Source organism: Carlito syrichta, unplaced genomic scaffold, assembly GCF_000164805.1.
Source record: "Carlito syrichta isolate Samal-C Ts95f unplaced genomic scaffold, Tarsius_syrichta-2.0.1 Scaffold304264, whole genome shotgun sequence".
NCBI lineage: Eukaryota > Metazoa > Chordata > Mammalia > Primates > Tarsiidae > Carlito > Carlito syrichta.
This window is the reverse complement of record NW_007248360.1, coordinates 507,212-531,373: the sequence shown is the minus strand read 5'-3', so window position 1 is coordinate 531,373 and position 24,162 is coordinate 507,212. Positions and strand designations below refer to the sequence as shown.

The following is a 24,162-nucleotide window of genomic DNA, read 5'->3' as shown; positions in this document are numbered from 1 at the left end:
AGAATAAAATCTAGTACTGAACAATTCTCAAGCACCTGCAGTGCATCCTCACCTGAATGTCTAACGCTGCACCACCCTCTTCCTAGGCTTCTATTCCACTAGTCTGCTCATTTTCCCCTCAGAAAAGACACGTTCCATCCCATCTTCGAGCCTTTGTCTGTGCTGCTTCCTTTGCTTAGAATGCCCTTTCCCCAGCACTGCTCATCATGGACTGATCTTCTTTCTTTAAGTCTCTGCTTAAACATCACCTCCTCCTGGAGAGCTTCTCTGTCCCCTACCTAACAGATGCCCCCCACAGGTTACAATTGTACCATCTAGATAATTTTTTTCATCATATTAATTGTAATTTGTAATTGCCCTTTTATTTGCATCTTTGTTGGCTGTCTTCCTAGTTAGAATGTAAGTTCCTCTTAGACAAGATGGCAATTTTCTTATTTCCAATGCTATTTTCAGCACCTCACTCAGAGCACAGCAGATGGTCAGTGCTCTGTGAATGTGTGCAGGGATGAGGTTAAAAAGTGGAGAACCCTTATATATACACGTGCATGCGCACACGCACACACACACACACACACACACACACACACACACACACACACTGAAATTATACAGGTCATAAGTGTGTGAATATGGTAATGATTCCTTTAACTTCATACCCATATGCAACAAACATGTGGAACACACATATATCCAATACAAAGAATGTGTGTGTATAATATATATATACACATACATTGTACATGTACATTGTACATTATATATATGTAATGAGTCCTTTATTAAAAAAATTTTTTAACCTGACATATACTCTTAAAAACACATACTTTACTCTTCAGTATCTAGCATTATATAAAAATAGAAATTGTGCCGGGCTTGGTGGCTCAGCCTGTAATCCCGTGCCTTTGGGAGGCTGAGATGAGCGGATTGCCTGAGCCCGCGGGTTCGAGACCCGCCTGGGCAGCAAGACCTCATCTCTACAATAAATCAAAAAATCAGCCGGGTGTGGTAGTGCATGCCTGTAATTCCGGCTACTCGGAAGGCTGAGGCGGAAGGATCGCCGGAGCCCAGCAGGTCGAGGCTGCGGTGGCCGGAAGTGGCCACTGCACTCCAGTCTGGGCGACAGAGTGAGACTCCAACTCAAAAAAAAAAAAAAATAGAAATTGTGCATATTTCATAACAGCAGATATAAGCCTACCTTATTTTTAGGGTTGCATAGTATTTCTTTGTGTGGATATATTATAATTTAGTTAACCATTGTGAACTAGTACTGAGGTTGTTCCCATTTCAGTGATGAGAAAACAGAGGCTGAGGGAGATAGTTTGCCCAAGTCAGCCAATGCTGAACTTGGGGTCTGTGTCCTGGTGGTGGGTCAGGAAGCTGGGGCCTAGCTTGGCACTCCTGTGGCTGGTACATGGTAGGAGACAAGTTTGTTGAGAGTAGATTCAGTTTCTGTTGCTGCTGCACTTTATCGTTTAGTTTTCTGTGAACAATCCTCTCCCCAGTCAACCCATTTCCTAACAAGTTGAATGAGATAATATACATCCATGGTTTTCAAATATAGTGCCCATAAAATTGCCCAGAGATCTTGATAAAACACAGATTGCTGGGACCCACTCAGAGATTCTCAATCAGCAGGTCTGGGGCAGAGGCTAATAAGTTGGTGGATGCTAATAAGTTGGTGGATGCTGATACTACTGGTCCCTGGTTCACTCTTGGAGTATGTGAAGGTCTCTGCAAACTCCACAGAATCAAGGGAATGTGAGCTTTGAGCTTGTGTTGAGCCCCTCCTGAATGCCAACTATAGTGACAGGCATGGGGGGGGACCACAATGAGAGGCCTCATTTAGAATTTCTTTGGTGAAAACAAAATGTGTAACAAAACACAAGTTTTCACTATAAGAAAGACTGATAAAATTGCCAAAAGAATAGTCTTTAATTAGAAACCAGTTCAGGAGAAATAAACGCTCTTGCAGACTGTCAGATTTTTGGCATCTATTTATTGAATATCAATTTTGTTGATCAAAACTTCTTTTCTCAATTTAGTGTGTGCAGGATTAGTGTTCTCCCAAAACTTGTTGCACTTCTGCTTGATGACCTGTCTCTTAGCTAAGACTGTCCCGAGAGCTGCATCCCTAGAGTTGGAGGCTGTCTTAGGTCAAGTTCCCTAGACCAGAGGATGAGGTGAGGCTTCCTGTGCAAGTGATTTGTTTAGGGAGTGCTTTCAGAACAAATCTAAAATGGGTGAGGGAAGTGGAACAGGGCAGGGGCAGTAGAAGGATGAGGATGTGGGCTCAGTTGTAGCCTCAGAGCTCCCCCCAGGAGCTCTGGATCATGGTCAGCGGCAAAAGTGGTCCCCCCCTTGAGCCGAGGGGGCAGGCCTTTGCCATCCCAATATCAGCCAGTGGCCTACAATGTGTTGTCCAGGAGGTGACATCATCTCAGGGTGAGGTGGCCCCCACTGGTGCAGGTGCCTTTCTGAGGACTTTGTAGGCCAAGCAGCCCCTCCACTGGGTCACTATATTCCTGACTTTCCCCCGTTTTTACACCAATTCCCATAGTCTTTGTAAGAACTCAGTTTTCTTGTTTCTCTTTTATAGGGCAAGCTTGTATTACACACTATTTGTGTAACTTTCAGGACCTTAAGATCTCTGTTTCAAATCCTACAGTGAAGTCATTTGATGACAAAATCTGACCTAGTGACTACAGGGAGGTCCCAGAACCATACACCTGTGGTCTTCTAAAGATGACTCCTGGTGTCAGATTTAATTGCTTAACCTTTAGTTTAGCATTTTTCTACCCTATCCCACATTTCTGCCAGAGGAATCTCCAGTAAAGAAAATCAAATCCCTTTACTCTCACTGAACATCTTTAAGGATGCTCTATTGCCCTTCAGGTAAAGTCCAAATTCCCTGTCTTGGTTTACAACATTTTCCATGCTCTGATATCTGCCTACCTCTCTTACCTCTGCCTAAGCTTGAGGAATGTTGAAATGTCCATCCACCAGTACATTTACATGGCCATGTCTTAGGTTGTCCCAGTAGGTTGAATAATGGCCACCAGAAGATATCAAGTCCCAAGCCCTGGAAAACTGTTGCAGTTACCTTATAAGAAAAAATTGGGCTTTGAAGATATGATGGTTAATGATCTCAAGATGGAGAGATTATTTTGGATTGTCTGGACCCCAAGTGCAACTATAATGTCTTTATGAGACAGAGACAGAGGGACAGTTGACACCCAGAAGAGGTGATGTGAAGAGGAGGGCAGAGATTGAAATGCTATAGCCACAAGTCAAGGAAGTCGAAGAGGCAAGAATGGATTCTCCCCTAGAGCATCCTTCGGAAGTGTGGCTCCAACATTTAATTTCAGACTTCTGGCCTCTAGAGCAGACTTCTGCTGCTTTAAGCCGCTGTTTGTGGTAATTTGTTATAGCAACCGTCGGGAACTAACACAGTTGTGATCCTACCTCTTCCTGGAATTACCCAAGGCCCCCATTATTCCCCTCAACACATACCTCATTAGGATAATTTTTACCTCTGCTGCTTCCATGCACCTCCCTCCAGGTAACCTCCCAGATTTCTTCTCCCACCACCTCTAGGCTCTGGTCTGAGTAGACAGCTGTCCTCTGTCTCCAATAATTCCCTCACAATCCCCTATCACTGCCCTCTTTTGTGTGTGACTTTTCCTAGGTCAATCACCCTGTTAAGTTTTAAATCCCCAGTGACCTTATTCATTTTCCTAGCCCCTAGGTTTGGCACAGTACCAGGTAAAAGTAGCTTTACTGCCGTGAAGGGGAGGTAAATGGTGATGTCCAGTGGTTCAAGAAGGGATTTGGGACCCTCCAGGTCTCATGTCAAGAGAATTAGGCTTCACCTTTTGAAAGGAGAGTCGAAGAATTTGCAGACATATTTTTAAACCACTGCAGTAGGGCTTAGAGTATGCAATAACTCCAGAGAAGGCACAAATCCTGGCATATCGGTGGGTGGCAGCTCTGCTGGCTATGCCAAGCCTGTTCCAGTTTCTCCCTGATGGTCCAGCCCCCCAGCTCAGCCTGCGGAGGCCTGGGGTGCCCCCTCCAGCTTCGCGTCTGCAGCGCCTGTGTTTATTTTCTGCTCAGCTCTTTTTACATTCGCCTCCGCTCCCTGCTCTCCTTCTCTTGCCTCCCAAACAACACTGACTCACCGCCTCAAATACTGTTCCCTTGTCTCATTATTTTTAGGAGCTGCGTGATTCTCCTCATTACCGCCTTCGGACTACACCAGGACTTGGCCTGCAGCATTTTGTTTCTCAGAGCCAAGTCGAGGAGCGCAGGCCAAGTGACATTTCAGGAAGCTGGAGGTCAGGCTGGTGATATAGTAATCTAGTTTCTCTGCCGAGGTAGTGGCTAAACACGGAGTTTGGAAATTAGAGGCTGGGCTTTAGTCAAAGGGATGATCCTCAGTCTTTTTGCTTCTTTCTCTACACATTAGCTTCTCAACTAGGAATTCCTGGCCAGCATTTGCAGTCAAATTTGACATTCCTTCCAAACCCTGACAGTTTCCTCTTAGCCTCAGATGAAGGTAGATTAGTGTGTGTGTGTGTGTGTGTGTGTGTGTGTGTGTGTGTGTGTGTGTGTAAACACTAGGCAGATTAACACTAGGTAGAAGGGTTCCAAGGTGGCAGCAGTGGTGGTCTATTTTCTATCCTTCTGTTTAGAAACCACTGTCATGTTGTGATTATGACGTCACTGGACTTTGGGGGAGGGTTTAATAACTAATTCACATAGCGGCTGAATTAGTTCTCTCTTGCTATGTAACACATTATCCCCAAACTTAGCAGCTAAAACAATGAACATGTGTGATCTCACCACATTTCTGGAGATCAGGATGCGGCAGGAACATAGCTGGGTAGCTCAGGGTCTCTCAGGACGTTGCATTCAAGATGGTGGTTGCTGCATGTGACAGTCTTTAGAAGGGGCTGGGAGATCTGTTTCCTAGAAGGCTTATTCACACAGCTGCTGGCTGGAGGCCTCACTTATCTGTCACAAAGACCTCTTTGTAGGTTGCTTGAGTGCTCATGCGGCATGGCAGCTGACTTCTCTCCATGCAAAACCCAAGAGGGAAGAAGGAGAAGCCACAGGCCTTTGATAACCTAGTCTCAGAAGTTACACACTGTCACTTCTGCCTTAATCTAGTTCACAGGAGTGAGTCACTAAGCCCACACTTAAGGGGAAGAGAATTGGACTTTGCCTTTTGAAGGGAGTGTCAAAGAACTTGTGGGCATATTTTTAAACCACTGCAGTGGCTTAGAGTATGCAATAGCTCCAGAGAAGGCAAACAAGTCATTGTTACCCTGTGGATGAAATACCACCTGGCATTTGAATATTCTGCTGGGAGGTTGCAAGAGTCATGGAAGTCTTACATCACACTCACTGGAATAGTGAAAAAATAATATTTATGAGGATAGGTAAGAGGATATTCTGTTCTCTTAGGTATGGATAAAGGAAGAGGTAGGAAAGTGTGGGCGTACACTTGGATTTAATTGAATATTTTCTGCATAGTATAGTATAAAATTGCAACTATCTCACCGTACCCTTTGCTTCAACAATGAAACACTAGGCACTATAGTAAATACGACAAAAATCCCTGCCTTTAAGGACAGGAGGCAGATGGAATCAGGCTAACCCAGCTAAGCTGCCTAAACTCAGCCCAGCCTACCCCGAAACTCAGCTGACCCACAAGTGCATTATTGATTCCAGCAGAGACCAGCAGAACCATTCAGCTGAGCCCAGCCTAGATCTACTTAACTCTGCAGAAGTATGATACACTAATATTATTGTTGTAAGTAGGAAGATTGATTATGTGTTATGCAGTAATAGTAACTGATACAAGCTTACAATGTCATGAAAGAGAAAAATACAAGGGTAAATTTTGCAAGGCAGTATAATAAATATATTTGAAGATTATTTAATGTGTAGAAGACATCAGTTGAGGCCTGAGTGAAGTCCTAAGGATGAGCAGGTATTTTTGCCAGAGTGAAATGGGAAGCAATGCAGAAAACTACAAGTATCTTAGTAAGTTAGAAAGCAGTAAGAATGGATGGGTCCTAATTGTTGGCAGCTACTAGATTATGAATAGCGCCATATGTTGTGCTAGAGTTTGTGCTTCATCAATTTTTTTTTGAGTCGGAGTCTCATGGCTCACTACAGCCTCAACCTCCTAGACTCAGGCAAATTTTCCACCTCGTATTACAAACATGTGCCACCCTGCCTGGCTAATTGTGTGTGTGTGTGTGTGTGTGTGTGTGTGTGTGTGTGTGTGTGTATGGTAGAAACGAGGTCTTGCTATGTTGCCCAGGCTGGTCTTGAACTCCTGGGCTCAAGTGATCCTCCTTCCTTGATCTTCCAAATTTCTGGGATTACAGGTGTGAACCACCACACCCATCCTGTACTTCATCTTAAACGTAACCACTGAAGGATTGCAGAGGCATACCATGATCAGATTGATGGTTTTTTAACCTCACCCTGAGAGCCATATGGAGGATAGGGCTAGACCCACACAGAAATTGGGAGGCTCATGCTGAGTTTGTGTTCTTCCAGATATGGCCACAGGAAAGGGTGGGGCAGAGAAAAGAGATATCGGAGGTGTTATAGACAATGAATGGTGACTGATTTAAGGAGGGGAGTGGTATCTGGCTTCAGTCCGGAAGCAGACAAGTTTAGAAAGTGGTAGTGGCAAGATTTTCATTGAGGCTCATAATGAGTTTGAAGTGCTTGTGGGTGGGCTGGAAGAAGGTATTTACTAGGCAGGTGGAAATGTTGTTTGGGGCTTCAAAAGAGGTGCCTGCAACAGACATCTAGTTTGGGGTATCATCCGCATGAAAGTAGTAACTGAAGATATTATAGGCAAGGCTGGTTTGTCTACTTTGAGAAGCAAACCCAACTTAGTTCCTAGGGAATGCTGACACCTAAAATATGGTAGAGGAAGCGAAACCAAAGGAGGCTGAGAAACAGCAACGAGAAGATATCTGGGGGAGACTGGTTGTGCAAAAACCAAGGTAGTAGTTTTTAAGTTGGAGGTCAACAATATCGAATATCCCAGAGAAGCTAGAATAACTGAGGACTGAAAGATTTTGTTTGTTTGTTTTGTGCTTAAGAAGTATGATGAGTTTCATGGAGAACTTATTAAGGATTTCATCAAAGTACAAGAGGAATGAGAATGTATTACAGAGAGTAAACAAGAAAATGGGGAGTCAGGAAGTCAAGACAACAACAATTATTAACTAACTGCTTGATACTAGAACTTTTCATGGTCTCTTGGCCTGATCACTTGCTTTAGCCCTGGATGGGTAAACAATTCCGTGCAGGCTTCAACTCACTTCAGGCAGGCAGCATCTTGCCTCTAGTGTGTACCTTGGGTTTTTCCTTCTGTCCCAAGCCTTCCCCAATGCTGCCAGCTCTGAATAGAACTTGCTCAGCCCTGTGCATGCAAATGTGGCCATGTGGGGAAATTAATACCTCTGGAAGCAACCCTTCACCCGCGGGGATTAAGGACGGATGAATAAGTGCGTCTGCTTCCCATCTTTTGAGTGGATAATTCTGAGACACATTCTGTAAACTTCCCAGAGGTCCCATGGAATTGAGTCCCATTGCCCAGAGTGATGACCTTGACAACAATGCGGATACTTACTTACATTGGGTTTTCTTCTTTACCATATCCTTTCTTTCTGCTCCCTGGGATCACCTCCCAAATAAATTACCCGAATTTAAGTCTATATCTCAGGCTCTGTTTTGGTAGCATCTATACTAAAAAGGAAATGTTTCAGACACTAGACATTTAAGACGATTATATAGACATCAATAGGTACTCCCTGCATCCACTCTCCCCAACTACAGCTCCTGCTGCTTAGGTGACTGTGTTTGTGTCACATGACCTAACTCTCCAACAATAGCTCTTTAGACTAATGCTGAGCACATGACTGAGCCCAGTCAATTCAAATATAGGATGCTCAACACCTGTAATGTTCCTGTTGTGAACATAAGGGAGAAACTAATGGGATTTCCTTTTTGGGGAATTTAAGTAGAAAATTTCTAGAAAGTGAGGAAGTGAGTAATGAGAGCAGAAGCTGAAAGATAAAAGGGGAATGGAGAAATCAAATGTTGATTCCCTTTAGCAAACGTGGGAACAAAAGAAGTAAAAATACAAAGGAAGTCAGATAGAAGTGAAGCTACCATGTAGCCCGTAATCAAAAGAAAGAGCTCTTTATTCCCTATAACTCTCAAATTTCAATGATTCGGTGCGACTCTTCACCACAAGCTCCTTTTTGCCTGAGATAGCTTTAGTGAGATTGTTTCCTGCAGCTACAACAGCCTCAGTAGAGTCAGTGTGACCAGAGGAAGACGTCAGTGGGGAGTCAATGTGTTCAATACTATCCCTCACCCCTCCAACCAACATTTTATCTTTTTCCATCCCTTTCTGGGTTTTGGAAGTATCAATATGTGTGGACTTCATCACTGACTCGCGTCCCCTGACATCTAGGGAGTTCAACACTTGGGAGCCATCAGAAAGGAAAGAGATCAATAATAGGAGGAAAGAGAGACTGTGGTATTTATTCCCAACATACTCTACCACATTGCCCTAATTGGGCTCCATCTCTCTACCAAAGGCTGCAGCTTCAGTCAGCCAGTGTCCTCTCCATGAAATTTAGAGACCTTTTCAGGGTCAGGGAAACTGCTTCTTTCCATTGTCTCTTTGGGACTAAGGATGGGAAGGGCCCGTACTGTTGCCAGTCCCAAGGAATTTCACGCTTCTTCTTGGTTTCTCTAAACTGCCCACACCTTTATAAATTATTCAACTTTGTAAGTTTTAAAATTCTCCTTACGCTACCCAGTCCTTCTGGGATCCTGACTAATGTAAGAGGGCAGTACACATAGATAGGAAAGGACATTTTGAAACGGGAGGGACAGAAAATGAAAGTGGTTTGTGTCTGATAATTTCAGGCTGTGGTATATTACTACTCTGGGAAGGATTTTTCTCATTGGGATGGAATGGTGTAACCTGTGCCCCTGCTGATAGCATCCATTTCCGCCTTCAAATACAAGACAAAGTCATGCTGAGAAAGAGGAAAGAAATGGGGGCAGGGCAGAATGGGTTTCTTTATATTTGAAAGGTCCCTGGAACTGATGGGGGAGCCAGATGAAGTTGGGGACTCTATACTGTTGTCATTTTTGTATTTAAAAGTTCCTTGTTGAGGTTGAACACACACACACAGCTCAGTACATTTTTACAAACTGAAGACACACCCATGTAAACCAACCTCCATATCAAGAAGCAGGATATGACCAGCATCTCAGAAACTTCCCTGTGTCTTCAGTCACTAATCATTTACCCTCAAGTGTTACCACTGTTCTCACACTATGGATTCATTTATTCTGCTTTTGAGCTTTATATACACGGAACAAAACAATGTGTTCTCATTTGTTTTTGGCTTCTATTCTACACTGAGTTAATAAGATTTATATATGTTGTCTCAGCATGTAGACAGTTTGTTCACTCTCATTACTGTAAGTATTCCATGTTTAAATGACCATAATTTATATCTCTATTCTATTGTTGATGGGCATGTGGATAAATTCCAGTTTGGGCTATTATGAGTACATCTGCTATGAACATTCTAGTACATGTCTTTTGGTGAACAATATTTCTGTTGGATAGATACCGAGGAATGGTATTGCTAAGTGATAGTGTTTGTGTAAGTTTAGCTTAGTACATACTGCCAAATAGTTTCTGAAGTGGTTATAACAATTTTCCCCTCTGCTGGCTGAGCATAGGTGTGCCAATGAAACTGTACATGTTTAATCACACCAGTCCAGGTATTTGTGAGATTTTTCCCTGGTGTTCCCAAGGTCCCCAGGTTAAGGGGGAAAATCAGGCAGAGGACTGTATTGATCCAGAGTTTGGGGTTTGTAGTTCAGGGCTTATGGGCAAGAAGTTGAAGATATTGACACAAGAGTGGAGGGTGTCATACCCTGGGCAGAACTGGAAATGAACTTATTGAGAGAAAACTTAAAAGAAGATACTAGCAGTTTAAGTGAGTTTGAGGGGCAAGTGCAGAGATGTAAGAATATGAGAGAGTGGGGGTATGAATATTTTGGTCAGAGAATGACATGTACAGAGTTAAAACCTCTGGACTTTAGAGAAGTGTGGAATGAGCTGAGATCCAGGAAAAGAGGAGTTTTGTGGTATAGAGGGGTGTAATCAAGGTCACCTTGATGATGGCCATCAGCATAAAGAGGAGAGGGGGACTAAGGAACAGGTTATTTTTCAGGAAGATGAACTGAAGTTGCCTGGAAGCAGCAGCAGTGAATTGAGTCATAATCAGACCCTGTCCTTCAGTCCTTCAGGTACTATTGTTATTTAAAAGATCTTCTTTATATTTCTCTCTTGTGTCTTTTTTGTCTAGTTATGTCCCCATTCTCTCCCGTGTTATCATTTTGCCAGAACTGGTTAACCTGATCTTCTTTGGTGTCCCTTTTTCTTGTCTTCCTCTTGTTAAACTTTCTGGCCTATGACCTCTTGGTCTTCAGGACTCAAAAAACAAAAACCAAACCAAAAACAAACAAACAAACAAAACCCCCAACAACAAGAAACCCCTTTTCTATTACTCTTCTCTGTCATCCAAAACCTTTGATTCACTACCAATATTTAGAACTTGATTTTTTCCCATCTACTCTTAAGTTTGACATATTTGTCTTCCAAATTGTTCTAGGATAGTGGCTTTTAAAGGTTTCTTTCTTTCTTTTGCATTTTCTTTTTTAGCAGTAGAAATGCTTTCAAACAAAATCTCAGTTGAAACCCTGCATATAAGGAACAGGCAAATGTGGAGCTGCTATTACGATGTGAATGGAGTCTCCTAGGGTTGAGCTGAAAGCAACCTGAACAACTGGAAGCAATTCCCCGGGTAGGGGTCTCTCCCTCATTTCCCTCCTACAGTGGATGCTTAAACATGCCTTCACATTTTCTTGTCCCTATTTCTTATTCCATCTACAGCAGTAGCAATCAGTTTCATGCAGGTTTCAACCAGCCTTATGGAAGTGAGAGCTGACCATGTACACCTCAGCCCCACATCTCACTTCTACCCTGGAATTTCTCTGGTTCTCTGGTACAGGACATTCTTCCAAAGAACTCCTTGGCATCCATGTACACAACACAGAAGAACAGGGAAGTTAGCAAGCCCTGCGTCAATCCTTGACAAAAGGGCGATCAGAGATGAGGGGTAAGTGCTTCTCTCTTTCTTGCTCAAGGCAGGAGGTCCTAATGTGCATTTCATAGGCGTCTCAGCTATCTCCTGGCAGCAAACACCCAGGTGCACTGACTTTCCAATGGGTCTTTTTCATCATTTCACTGCTCATCCCTCATTCCTTCTCCCTGAAATCATACTCCCCGATAAACTACTTAGACTTAGGCTTCTATCTCGGCCTCCCCCAACCGCCCCCCACCAAGTGGGATCTCACTCTGTTACCCATGCTGGAGTGCAGTGGCACAATCAGAGCTCACCGCAGGTTTGATCTCCTGGGCACAGACGATCCTTCTGCCTTAGACTCCCAAGTAGCTGGGACTACAGGCATGTGCTACCATACCTGGCTACTTTTAAAATTTTTTTGTAGAGGCAAAGTCTCGCTATGTTGCCCAGATTTCAGGCTCTGTTTTCTGAGGAACCAGCCTGTAACATCCCCTAACTCAGAAAAAGCACTTCCAAGGTATTCCAAAACTGCTTCTTGGCTTGAAATAATTGTTCTGGAATACAATTATGTGGAGATAGTTGGAAGAGATATCTTAATGAAAGAATTGCTAATTATTCTCAGTGCTGAGTGGGCTGTTCGCATTTAAGGTACACAAATAAAAGTTCCATGGGTAGAAATTTAAATTTAAATGGTCATTGTCATGGCCAAATCAATAGGTGTGGAAAACAAAGTGGGTTTTTAGTGGAATGATATAAAAGCTCTAACCCCTTGGAGAATCTATTTGGCTTGGTTTGGAGTTTTGCCTTTAATAACAAATGAGAGTACAGATTTAGGTCTCTAGGGCTTTCTATCTCCACAGCCACTGAAAGTTTAAAAACACACACCATTTGCACTTGCCTCATCTTTCCTATGCTGGCAGTTGTCAGGGTTCCTTAAAGAAGTAAGATAGTGCCTTGGAAGACAGCAGCTACCTCCCACACCCCCACGCCCCCACACACCCAGGATCTATCTTGTGTATACTTAAGCTGTCTCTGACACACATAATTTCTTTTTTGTTCCTGAGTAATCAGTCTTTTTTGTCTCCTTAGTAAAGAGAACGCTAATTTTTGTACAGAAAAGATTGAGAGGAAAGGCAAATTTAAAAAAGTCCCTTCCTCTCCAAATTTCTATGCAAATTCCCATAAAATAGCAACAAATAAAAGATGGGGGGGAAACAACCACAGAAGTTTCCGGAATAAAGGTTCCTGTCAAGTGCTAAGTTGAAAATCCAGTTTTATTCATGTATTTTAAAACGTTTTCTTTCAAGGTTTGGACGTTTAGTGGTTAATGATGGTGGCTGAAACCCTATTGCTTTGAATAGGAAGGATTAGTTTAGTTATTTCAGGATTAAGGTCAGTCTTATCAACAGGCTGCCACATCCCATCAGCAGCTACCCCAAGCCCTACAGGCACACTGCTGAAATCCTCCCTTGGGCTATGGTTTTTCCTTTGAATATTACCAAAGGGGAAGAATATTAGCATGTACCCACTCTAAGATACACAAGAGAATTTGCCCTAATTTTTTATTTTTATAAGACTCTGGAGACAGAGAAGAGAGAATTCCGTACACTTCTTTGAGGTCGTGGTAGATTGATTGTGAAGCTAGCCATATCCTTCACCACTCTCTCCACACATACCCCCTTTGCATTATTACTTTGAAGAACTTCCCAACAAGAAGTTGAACAAGAGGTGAAGCTTATTTCCTTATTTCTTGGACCTGGTCTGGTCCCGTGATTGCTTTAACCAATGGGATGTGGCAGAGGTGAGATACAGAAGCCTCAAGAGGACTTGCCTGCTTCCAGTCTCTTTCCTGGACTCTAGCAGAGAACAAACCCTGGTTCCCTGCCAGAGAATGAGAGACTACGTGGAGAAGAGGTGAGGAGTCTCAGCCAATAACTGGTCAGCTCCCAGGATCTGAGCTCCTCAGTGGGCCCGAAGTTGACGGCCATCACCTGAGGAGCCCAGCCAAGAACAGAACTACCAGCCAAGCTTAGCCCCAAACACCAAACTGAAGTATTGTGAGCTAAATAAGTATTTATTGTTTTAAGATGCTATGTTTTGGGGCAGTTTGGCAATAATAGTAACAATAGGTAACATTAAGATACAACTGTACAATACACAATATTTAGTCTCACAACAACATCTAGGGAGTAATTCTTGCTTGTTGGACATGCACAATGGAGAAAGCAATATTAATGCTCTTGACATTTATGACTTTTGGGTAGGTCAGAGAGACTGGCTGAGCTGCAATTCAAATCATGGAGATACTCGGACGGTTTATTGATAGAGCTGACAAAGGTGTGAAACATCTTTGATGTGAAAATTAATTTACTTAAACCTAAGATGAAGTTCAGTGAGTAAACCATATGAATATATATGTGATGAATGAATTTTCTAGTTAAAAGTAGTGAGAGAAGCCTTCTTCTATCCCTGATGGTGTGGACTGCGTTTCCTTTCACTTTAATCATCATCTTGGTGGCATGGAAGATTTACAAGGCATTTTAATAAACATGATTCCAGTTGATCTTTCTAACATCCTATGAAATAGGTAAGGCAAGTATCATAACCATTTTTGCTTATTCATATACAGGCTAAGGCTCAGGGAAGTCTTAATTAAGACGCCTGGTTAAATTCTCTTTCCATAGCTCCTCCGTAGTTTATAGCTTTGTGGGAGGCAACACATTTCCTTTTACTATAAACTTTCATTTCTCCAATGCTTGTTGGGTAGTGATGCATGAGGACAGAGGCCCATTTCACGAATGAAAGGTACTAGGCTCAGACAATCGTTGGCGTTGCTTTGCATGCAGCTTCTTGCTCACTGCTGCACAATGCTGGTTTTTAAATGCGGATAGTGGGAATTAAGGGGCATTTCCTTGACGATGAATGGTGAGAAGCAGATGGAGGACTGCACATTTCTCTCCAGTAGTGTTTTGGGGTGATGTTTAGGTGCTGGCATGAATCTTATGGAGGTGCTGTCTTAGGTAGGGCTCCCCAAGAAGCAGACCTTGAAATGAGGATTTCCGGGCAAGTAGTTTATTTGAGAAGAGATTCCAGGAAATGCAAGTAACAAAGTGAGAAAAAGAAAGAGAAGGCAGCCAATAAAGTGACAATTATCAGGCAAGTTATCATGTGAACAACTGGAGGTTGATTCAGCCTGGGAACCCTGGGAAATGATACAGAACATACCTTAGAGTTATCCCAAACTGGGGCCTAGGAAACTGGAGTATCCGTTCATCCAACCCTATCCATCCTTGTTGACAACTGCTGCCAGAAGCACTAAAATGTCAGCACTTCTGCCCATGCCTGTCTCAAGACAGAGAATTGCATGGTTCTTCACTGAAAATGGCCTTTTGTGAATAGAAGTGTGTGCTCAGAAAATGTAGGCAAGGCATCAATAGCATCTGCTAGGAGGACTATGGGTCAAATTTTTCTGATTTCTTTATGGAATGAGGAACATGAACTCAAGACAGAATAGTTTTGAAGATGTGTAATGGCAGGAATTTAGAGGAGCCAAGGATTGTGTCATGGCAGGTGGTGAACATCGGCTGGTGGCACCCTACCTAGGAATGGTACTCTAGTATAGTTAGACTCTGGGATGCCTTAGTTAGACTCTGGGATACAGGAGATACCTGCAGGAACTACAGTTAAATGCCTTATTAATGGCTCACTTTCCCTTAATTTCCTCATTTCCTGAAGCTCCCTATATTCTAAGAGATAGATTTGAGTTCCCAAAACTTAGGTGGAGAACCTGAGGTACAGGACAAAACTTTAAAGATAGATTAACAAGTTGATGATTGTGTGAAGACCTAAGTCTTGAACCATGAGGTCAACATCTTCTGCTTTCTAAGAAAATTTGACTTGATATTCATCTCTTGCACACTGCTTGCTTCGTTCTCTGAACTTACCTCCTTGCTACTAGACCAAGGATTTTGCAAGTTTCTCCTGGAATATATATACAGGAAATACTTAAAACTAGTTTTGAGTTGCAATGAAAAGATGTAGGTACTTTTACTCCGTTACCCCAGCTCCTGCTTCCCAAATGAGTACACTTCGGACATACCGTTTTTAGTTACCCTAAACATTGAAGGATTCCCTGATTAAACATCACTCAATCGGTGAGGTTTTCCTTAATCATTCTATTCTATTTATTTTATCAGTTGGGGGCCTTGCTCTGTCACCCAGACTGGAGTGCCGTGGCAACATCACAGCTTACTGCAGCCTTGACCTCTTGGGTTCAGGCAATCCTCCTGCCTCAGTCCCCCTGTACCTGGGGCCAGAGGCATGCACCACTATGCCCAGCTAATTTAAAAAATCTTTTGTATAGATGAGGTCTTGCTTTGTTGCCCAGGCTGGTCTTGAACTCCTGTGCTCAAGCAATCCTCTTACCTTGGCTTCCCAAAGTGCTGGGATTACAGGCATGAGCCACCATGCCTGGTCTCATTCTATTTTATAGTAACACTCTGCTGTGGTTTTTGAATGTGTACCCTTTAAAATTAATGTGTTGAAACGTAAACCCCATCTTGGCGGTGGTAAGAGGTGGGGTCTTTTGGGATGTCATTAAGTCTTATGGGGGTTCACCCTCATGAATGGATTGGTGCCTTGTCGAAGGGCTAAAGAGAACTAGCTTAGACCTTTTTGTCTTTTCCCCCTTTCACCATATGAGGACAGTGTTTGTCTCCTCCAGAGGATGCAGCAAGAAGACATCATCTTTGAAGCAGAGAGACCCTCACCAGACACCAAAACTGCTGGTACCTTGAGCTTGGACTTTCCAGCCTTCGGAACTGTGAGAAATAAATGTCTATAGTTTATAAACTACCCAGTATTTGGTATTTTGTTGTAGCAGCACAAGCCGACTAAGACACCTCCTCTCTCCCACCTCTTCCCCTCCCCATCCCCTTCACTGTTTTGCATTTCTTTATGACACACTTTACATTTTACCATCTGATACACTTTATATTTTATGTGTTTATCTAGTTCCCCCAGTTGGAGTGCAAGTTCACCTAATGCAGGGAGTTTTGCTTGTTTGTTTTTGTTTATCCTTCTGCTGTATTCCCACTACTCAGAACAGGGCTCGGCATATAATAAAAGTTCAACAAATGTTTCCTGAGTGAATGAGTGAATGAATGGTAAGGTCGCCAAGACCTTTTGCTATGACATCTAGGGCATGTGCCTTTGTGGCCCCTTGTGGGATCAAACATCTGGGTTTTCCTGGATGACTGAATTGAGAGAGGCACATCCCTGGAATGTATTTACCTGTTCTCTCTATAACTTGGGAGTTACATCGGGTTTAAATATGGTTTAAATCACACCTACATCACTTATTAGCTGAGATATCTGTCAATGTCTTCATCTAAAAAACAGAGTGAATAATGGTGATTTTGCTGCGTTTTTAAGAGGGTTTAATGAGTCAATATAAATGAAGCACTTACCGCTGTATCTGGCATATGCTAGATCACAAAATTTGGCCTTTCTTCCCTCTTTTTTTTCCCAGTGCAATCGTCAATTTACTGAGACTTAGTGACAGAGAGATTGAGGAAAGTTGGTCAAAGCGAGGCTGTCGGGGAGGATGTGGAAGAAGGACTGTAGAAACTAGAGATAAGAGTCAGACAAGAGAAAAGGATTCTGTGTCTGGGATCTGGGACCACCTTTCACCTCTGGTCTTTTGTATAAGAGTCCTCTGCCAGTGCCAATGAATGAGGGAGGTAGAAGATTTAGCCTCTGCAGTGTCCCGCATTGCCCTAATTGTTACATTTCGAATGTACTCCTGTGTTGGTACACTACCCAGTTTATTCATTTCTGGGGAATATGTCTCCTTTTAGCCTGATGGAGCTGACTGCATAAGAGCCAAGGCTGGACAAACTCAAAAGAAACATGCCTCAGAAAGAATCATGTAACTGGCCTGAAAGCAAAATGCCTGTATCTTACTTTTCATGTATCTACTGTACGGTTTTAATTACTCAAATGATGTGGAAACTCAAACGATGTGGAAACGCTCACTCATCTGGCTGAGAACAGATGGAATTTGGAACAGAATTTTCAAACACGGCCCATATGTTGACCCCTTGGCGGCTTTGACATATGCAGTGTCTTTATGCCCCTTTTCTGTGTTGTTGTGTCCTTTCTACTACTTTTTTTTTTGAGTCGTAGTCTCACCCTGTTTCTTAGGCCAGAGTACAGTTGCACAGCTCACTGCAACCTCAGCCTCCAGGTCTCAGGCGATCCTTACACCTCAGCCTGCCACCTAAGCCTCTATGCCTATTCCTTTTCTTTTCTTTCCTTTTCTTTTTTTGTAGACACAAGACCTCATTATATTGTTCCAGGCTGGTCTTCAATTTCTGAACTCAAGTAATCCTCCTGACTCAGTCTCTCAAAGTGCTGGGATTACAGGCATGAGCCACCATGCCCAGCAACTACCTTACTTTTAAGGAATAAATGTGTTGTTACTGTTGCTCCTTAGATTAACTTTCTGAGTTATTCTGGGAGAAACTGTACTCAGGCCTGAGAAGAAGTTAAAGAACCTCTCTCGAAACATTTCTCGAACATGACGAGTTTGTCATCACTGTTCTTGCTGATGCTTTCATGGGTAAAAGTATCTGACACCCAACAAAGGCAACGGAATACATTCATTGCTACTATGGGGTCATAGAGAGAGATGGTAGAGGTGGCAGAGGTGATGGAAATGATAGTGGTGATGGTGGTATTGAGAAAGTGGTGGAGGCCATGGTGGAGGGACAGGTGGTGCTGCTGATGGAATTGGTGGCTGTGGCGGTGGTGACAAAGGTGATGATGATGATTGTAATGGTAGTGGGAATAAGGGTGGAAGTAATGGAAGTGCAAATTAAAATAATATCAAGGTGGTAGAGGTAGCCAAAAAGGTGAGGTGATGGTTGGAGTGATGGAGATGGCAGGGGTAATACAGGTGACAGCGGTGGAGGTGTTGAGAGTGGTTGTGACAAGAAGGGCAATGATGGCAATAAAACTGTGCTGGTAAGGGAATAGGAAACATATGTCTACACAAAAACTTGTACATAAATGATCACAGCAGCATTATTTATAAGAGCCAAATAGTGGAAACAATTCAAATGTTCATAAACTGATGAATGGGCTAGGCACAGTGGCTCAAGCCTGCAATCTCAGCATTTTGGGGGGCCTGAGTGAGGGGGTGGGAGAATCACTTAAGGCCAGAAGTTCAAGATTAGTCTGGACAACATAGTGAGATCCCAAATCTACAAAAAGTGGGAAAAAAAATTAGCCAGGCGAGCTGGCATGTACCTGTAGTCCCAGCTACTCGATGGTTTGAGCCCAGGAATTCAAGGTTATGGTGATTTATAATCATACCACTGTACTCCAGCCTGGGTGGCAGAGTGAGACCCAGTCTCTAAGAAAATTAAAAGTAAATAAATAAATAGATATACAATGAATAAACATAATATGGTACAGCCATAAAATGTTATATTATTTGACCATAAAAAGGAATGAAGTACTGATCCCTGCTACAACATGGATGGACCCTGAAAACATTATGTTAAGTAAAAGAAACCAGTCACAAAAGACCACACATTGTATGATTCCACTTAAATGAAATGTTCAGAATAGGCAAAATTCTTTGAAACAACAAGTAAACTAGTTATTGTCTGGGACTGGCAGTCATGAGATTAGAGTGACTGATAATACATATGGGGTTTCTTTTTGGGGGGTAATAAAGATGTTCTAAAATTAGACTGCACAACTCTGTGACCATAGTAAAGAAAACGTTGCATTAGATATTTAAATAGGTGAATGTTATGGTAAAGTTAATAAAGTTGTTAAAAATGTGTGGGCAGCAGTAGTGGTGGCAGTGGAGGGTTCAGTTTTGGTTGGTGGGATTTAGGGGAGAAGAAGGAAGCATTGATTGACACCAGAGATCCCTGCATCTTGCAGGGCCAAGTCTGAGTACCATAGCTTTTTTTTCCTATGGATTTTTTCCCCCTACATCTGCCGGAAAGCGTTTTCTCCCACAGTCAACACTGAATCCACCCACAAGTATTTCTAGAACAGATTATGAAACTCAAGACAAGTTGTCAGTTGCCATTGGAATTATGTTTGAAAGAAACATCTTTTGTTCTTCCGCACACTGTCCTCGGCACCCAGAACTGGCTTCTTAGGAGCAATGAGACCGCGCAACCGAGCTTCCTCTTCTTGTGTGAATACAAGATCAAACGGGTCCATGAAGAAATTCAAGAAGATAGCTGAGGTCTATAATTTTTAATAATTTTAAACTAGCTACAAAATGTCAATCACTTCACAAACCGACAGAGGAGACAAGAGGACTTTAATATTACATGCTATAATGATATTTATTTCACAGTTTATCTATATTTCATTCATTTATATTATTTTTTAAAAGGTTTCTTTATCAGCTACTAAACATCTCAGCAATTTGGTGTGCATAGCTCTAGATTAAGCAACAAAGAATTGTACTGATAACAAACCACAGAGGAAATGGTGATTAGTAAGATTCAGCCTTATAAAATTTACATCCACACTGTTTCACAGCAAGATTGCTTTCTCCAAAACACAGCCTTCAAAAGCAGCAAACAAATTCTATATTACATCCATTTGACATGGTTTCAGCCAAACATATATTTTGCTGGAAATGATTAAATGGTGAGTGTGTCAAATCCATCTTTTTTTAAAATTATTTGTTTTAAAAAAGGATGATTATGATTGAGAAGTCTATATATTGACAGAAAGAAAGTGACACTACTGCAGTTTTGCTGGTATAACTTAATCTTGACAGTGTCTCAATACTGAGCATGCTTTGTTGTTGTTTTGTTGTTGTTGCTGTTGTCTGTGTGTGTTTTCTCATCAGTATGCTACTGTCATGGAAAGTTTTTGTTTAAGTAGGAATCTAAAAATCTATTTAGTTCTCATGCATAAATGCATAAATCACATCACTTTTAGTGCAATGCCTGTTATGTAATTCCACATTGTCTAATCATGAAATCATAAAGACGGATAACAGCCATGAGGAACCAAAAACAGCATATTTTGAGAGATTCAGAGCCTGACACTCAAAGAAAGGACTGTGGCAGTAGCTCTGTGGAATGTCACAGTTTTACAAGAACAATACTGTGTATTGAAATAATCAACAGCACATTGAGCATTCCCAAGTTGTTGTCATTCAGCAAATGCCACTGAAGAGAGAAAAGGAAAAATGAAACTCAAGACATCTTACAAAGGGAGTTAATGCCATCAAATGACCACTATATACAACCTTTGGAAAGAAAGAGACCCAGAGAGAACAAGACACATAGTATTGTCAGGAAGCTGACAGACGACACAAGACGACATTCACGATGGGAGTGGACTGATGTGTGTATGTGTGCAGACCTACTAGGTAATACCATGAGATAAGCATGAAGGAGCTATCTTGCCCGACAGCATTCGGAGGAGGGCACAGGTGGGAACATTTAACCGCTTCCCAGCATCTTTGTTGCACGTTGGTTGGCCTCATCAATTCTGGTTTTGTTAGAATCAGCCTAGAAAACAGGGAAAGAAAACAGAACTCAGGTTACCTTTTAAAAGCCCATTCATCCTTCTGGGATGAATGTTTCCTCTGGGGTGAAACCAATGTTTCCTCTGGGGTGAAACCACTTGAAACCTCCTCAGTTAGAGTCAATCATCCATCCTTTAGTGTTCCAAGAACCATTGCTACGGCTATACTCAGACATGGCCAAGGAAGTTGGATTTTAGTTTTTAACTTTTTCCCCACCAAAAAGCATCCATTTGAAGATAAGTTTATGTCATTTATCTTTCTATCCTGGACTAACACTCAATGGCTTCCTGGTAGGCATTCTCATCCGTTGGTCTGAGTTGAATTACCATCACTTCTGTGCTCGATTCAAGTCATGGTTAAACTAATAGCAGTGTGACTTTGAGCAAATTACTTTACATCTTGGGGGCCTCAGCTTTCTTGTCCACAACTGGAAGGTAATAAAGAATATTGCCAATAAGCATGAACATCTACAGTGAACTCTTGAACAACATGGGTCTCAACTATGTGGGTCCACTTATATGTGGATTTAAAACAATTTTTGGAGATTTGCAACAATCTGTAAAAACCTGCAGATGCACGCATAGCCTCCTAAAAGTGTTCAAAAAAATAAGAAAAAGGTATGTCATAAATGCATAAAATATATGTAGATGCAAGTCTATTCTACCATTTATTACCACAAAAAAATGATTCTAAAATGTTAAAATGTATCGATACATGTGCACACACAGATTATACTATTCAAAGTCTAGAGAAATGTAAACAAGCATCAAGATGCAGTAATAAATCATAACCGCACAAAATGAACTGTAGTACATATTGTACTATTGTTATACTTCTGTAGCCACTTCCTTTTGCTATTGTGTTGAGCTCAAATGTTGTATCTATCTGCTTAAAGTACCATGTGATGATGCTCACAACTCCAAGTGAGCAGTTAGTCTCTCCAGTCAATTATGAATCACAGTAAAAAGTGATCTCTTGTGGTTATTGTGTCATTTTCACCATGTTTTGTGCAACACCAAAAACCTTGAATGATACCAGGGGACCTATATGAAATGCCACTTGTGATGCCAGGAGTGCACCCAAGAAGCAGAGATAAGTCACAACATTACAAGAAAAAGTTGAATTGCCAGATACGTGCTGTAGATTGAGGTGAGAGGATGTGGTCGCCCACAATTTCAGACAAACGATTCTTCTTGTAAACTGACAATGTAAATCATGGCATCAATACATACAGTACGGTACTATAAATGTATTTTCATTTCCTTATGATTATCTTAATAACATTCTTTTTTCTAGCTTATTTTATTGTGAGAATATGGTATGTAATACATAAAACATACAATACATAGGTTAATTGACTGTTTATGTTATTTAAGACTTCCACACAACAGTAGACTTTTTTTTTTAATTGGAGTCTCACTCTGTCACCCAGGTTGTGGAGTGCAGTGGTATGCTCACGGCTCCCCACAGTCTCAACCTCCTGAGCTCAGGAGATTCTTCTGCTTCAGTCTCTTGAATAGCTGGGACTGTAGGTGCGCACCACCATGCCCAGCTAATTTTTATTTACGCTTTTTTTTTTTTTTTTTAGAGAGACAAGGTCTTGCTATGTTGTCAAAGCTGGTCTTGAACTTTTGGCTTCAAGCAATCCTCCTGCCTTGGCCTCCCAAAGTGTTGTGGTTATAGGCATGAACCACTGTGCCCAGTCAACCATAGGCTATTAGTCAAGTTTTGGGGGGAGTCAAAGCTATACACCGGTTTTCTACTGTGCAGGGGGTCAGAATCTCTAACTCCCATGTTGTTCAAAGCTAAATTGTATTATGTTCCACTCATTCAACTTTGATAACACCAAGACTGACAATAGCAACTATAAAAGTGTGTATACTATGATTAGCTCCCTTTTCCAAATGGGAAAACCAGGCAGATAGGATCTGGACAATTTATCTAACATCTTAATGCTAATAAACGGAAAAACCAGAGTCAAAAATGCAAGCAACCTTGAGTCAGTGATTAACAGTACACACTGTTAATCGCTTACTAATTAGGTTTGCTTTTGAGGCTTAAATGACTTTATACACATAATATGTTTAGATTAATGTTTTGCAAAAATGAAGTGCTCAATAGAGATTATTTTGCAATAGCTGTTATTATGTGAAAACTTGGCTTGCTTCTGGATGCTTTTTTGTTTGTTTTTAATTATTAATTTTATATTAACGATGAGATATTGCCATGTTGCCCAGACAGGTCTTGAACTCCTGGGCTCAAGCAATTCTCCTTCCTTGGCCTCCCAAAGTGCTGGAATTACAGGAGTGAGCCACTGTGCCCGGCTGCTTAATACTTTTTAGGTCACATTTCTAAAGACTTAATTCTATGAGTTTGGTAACTGGCTTTGCATTAACAGGGGCACATTTACCACAATTTTGTACCTTGTTCCCTTTAGTCTCTTGTTTGGCTTCTTTACTGCCTGCGCTACATTTTGCTGCATATACAACATGAAACCCAGGGCTGCTACCAGGATAGACCTTTAAATCCCAGAAAATGAATGATTCCCATCACCACTGAGAAAGATGAGTCCACAAGTACAGGTGAAGACAATCATTTTGTTGAGGGTGTCATTTGTCCTACACTGACTAGTGATACTGTCTGTCCCTCTACAGCCTGGGAAAAGAAAGAGGAAGCTGCCAGGCAGTGTAGGGAAACTGAACTGTTATTCTGTCAACCATTATCACTCAATGATTACCAACTTTGTGCCTACTACCATGTTGTGCTTTCCCATCTCCACTGAGTTGGGTCTTCTTCATTCAGTTCCCATTATGAATTCTCAGGATGTTAAAATTATCCATATTCAAATAGAAGTTTGCAAAGTTAAAATAAACGTATTTCTAGATTATTTATAACTGAATTATCTGGCAATGGTTCTCAGCCTTCTGTTTGGATAATTGAGAGTTGCCTTTCAAAACAAGTATTTACATCATAAGATAAAGCATTTTTTTTTATTGTTTTGAGCTATAGACTCATATTTTTGACCTTTGATTCTTCATTTGGAAAATGGATAAACTCTTCAATATTACTTGACTCTTAAGTCCTCCCTTTCCAGTTACAAATTGTATAAAAATAACAACACCTTAGGGTAAAGGAAAATTATAGGACCAGAGCAATGTGAAACGTTCCTGGAGATTGAATTATACTGACTATGCTTCCAGACTGAACTCTAAGGAAAGCTCAAATGAGAAAAATAATCGATTTAACAATAGATGGCATTTTTGAAGGCAAACATTCTAGGATCTCTTGTATAAAGGGGGATACTCCCCAATCAGAATTTATTTATTAAAAATTGTGTATCTGTTATTACATGTTTAAACTTGTCACTTC

The 24,162-nt window shown here is 41.6% G+C and overlaps 1 protein-coding gene across 2 annotated transcripts in view; it reads right to left on the bottom strand.

The window, feature by feature from the left end:
• Window positions 1-19,484: 19,484 nt before the first annotated feature.
• SNAP25 (synaptosome associated protein 25) overlaps window positions 19,485-24,162 on the bottom strand; it is a 95,045-nt gene continuing 90,367 nt past the window's right edge. For both annotated transcript variants that reach the window (XM_008059579.2, XM_008059578.2), the window contains exon 8: window positions 19,485-20,776. In XM_008059579.2, the coding sequence (XP_008057770.1) occupies window positions 20,708-20,776 (69 nt within the window). In that variant the 3' untranslated portion in view covers window positions 19,485-20,707. The remainder of the gene's footprint in view (window positions 20,777-24,162) is intronic.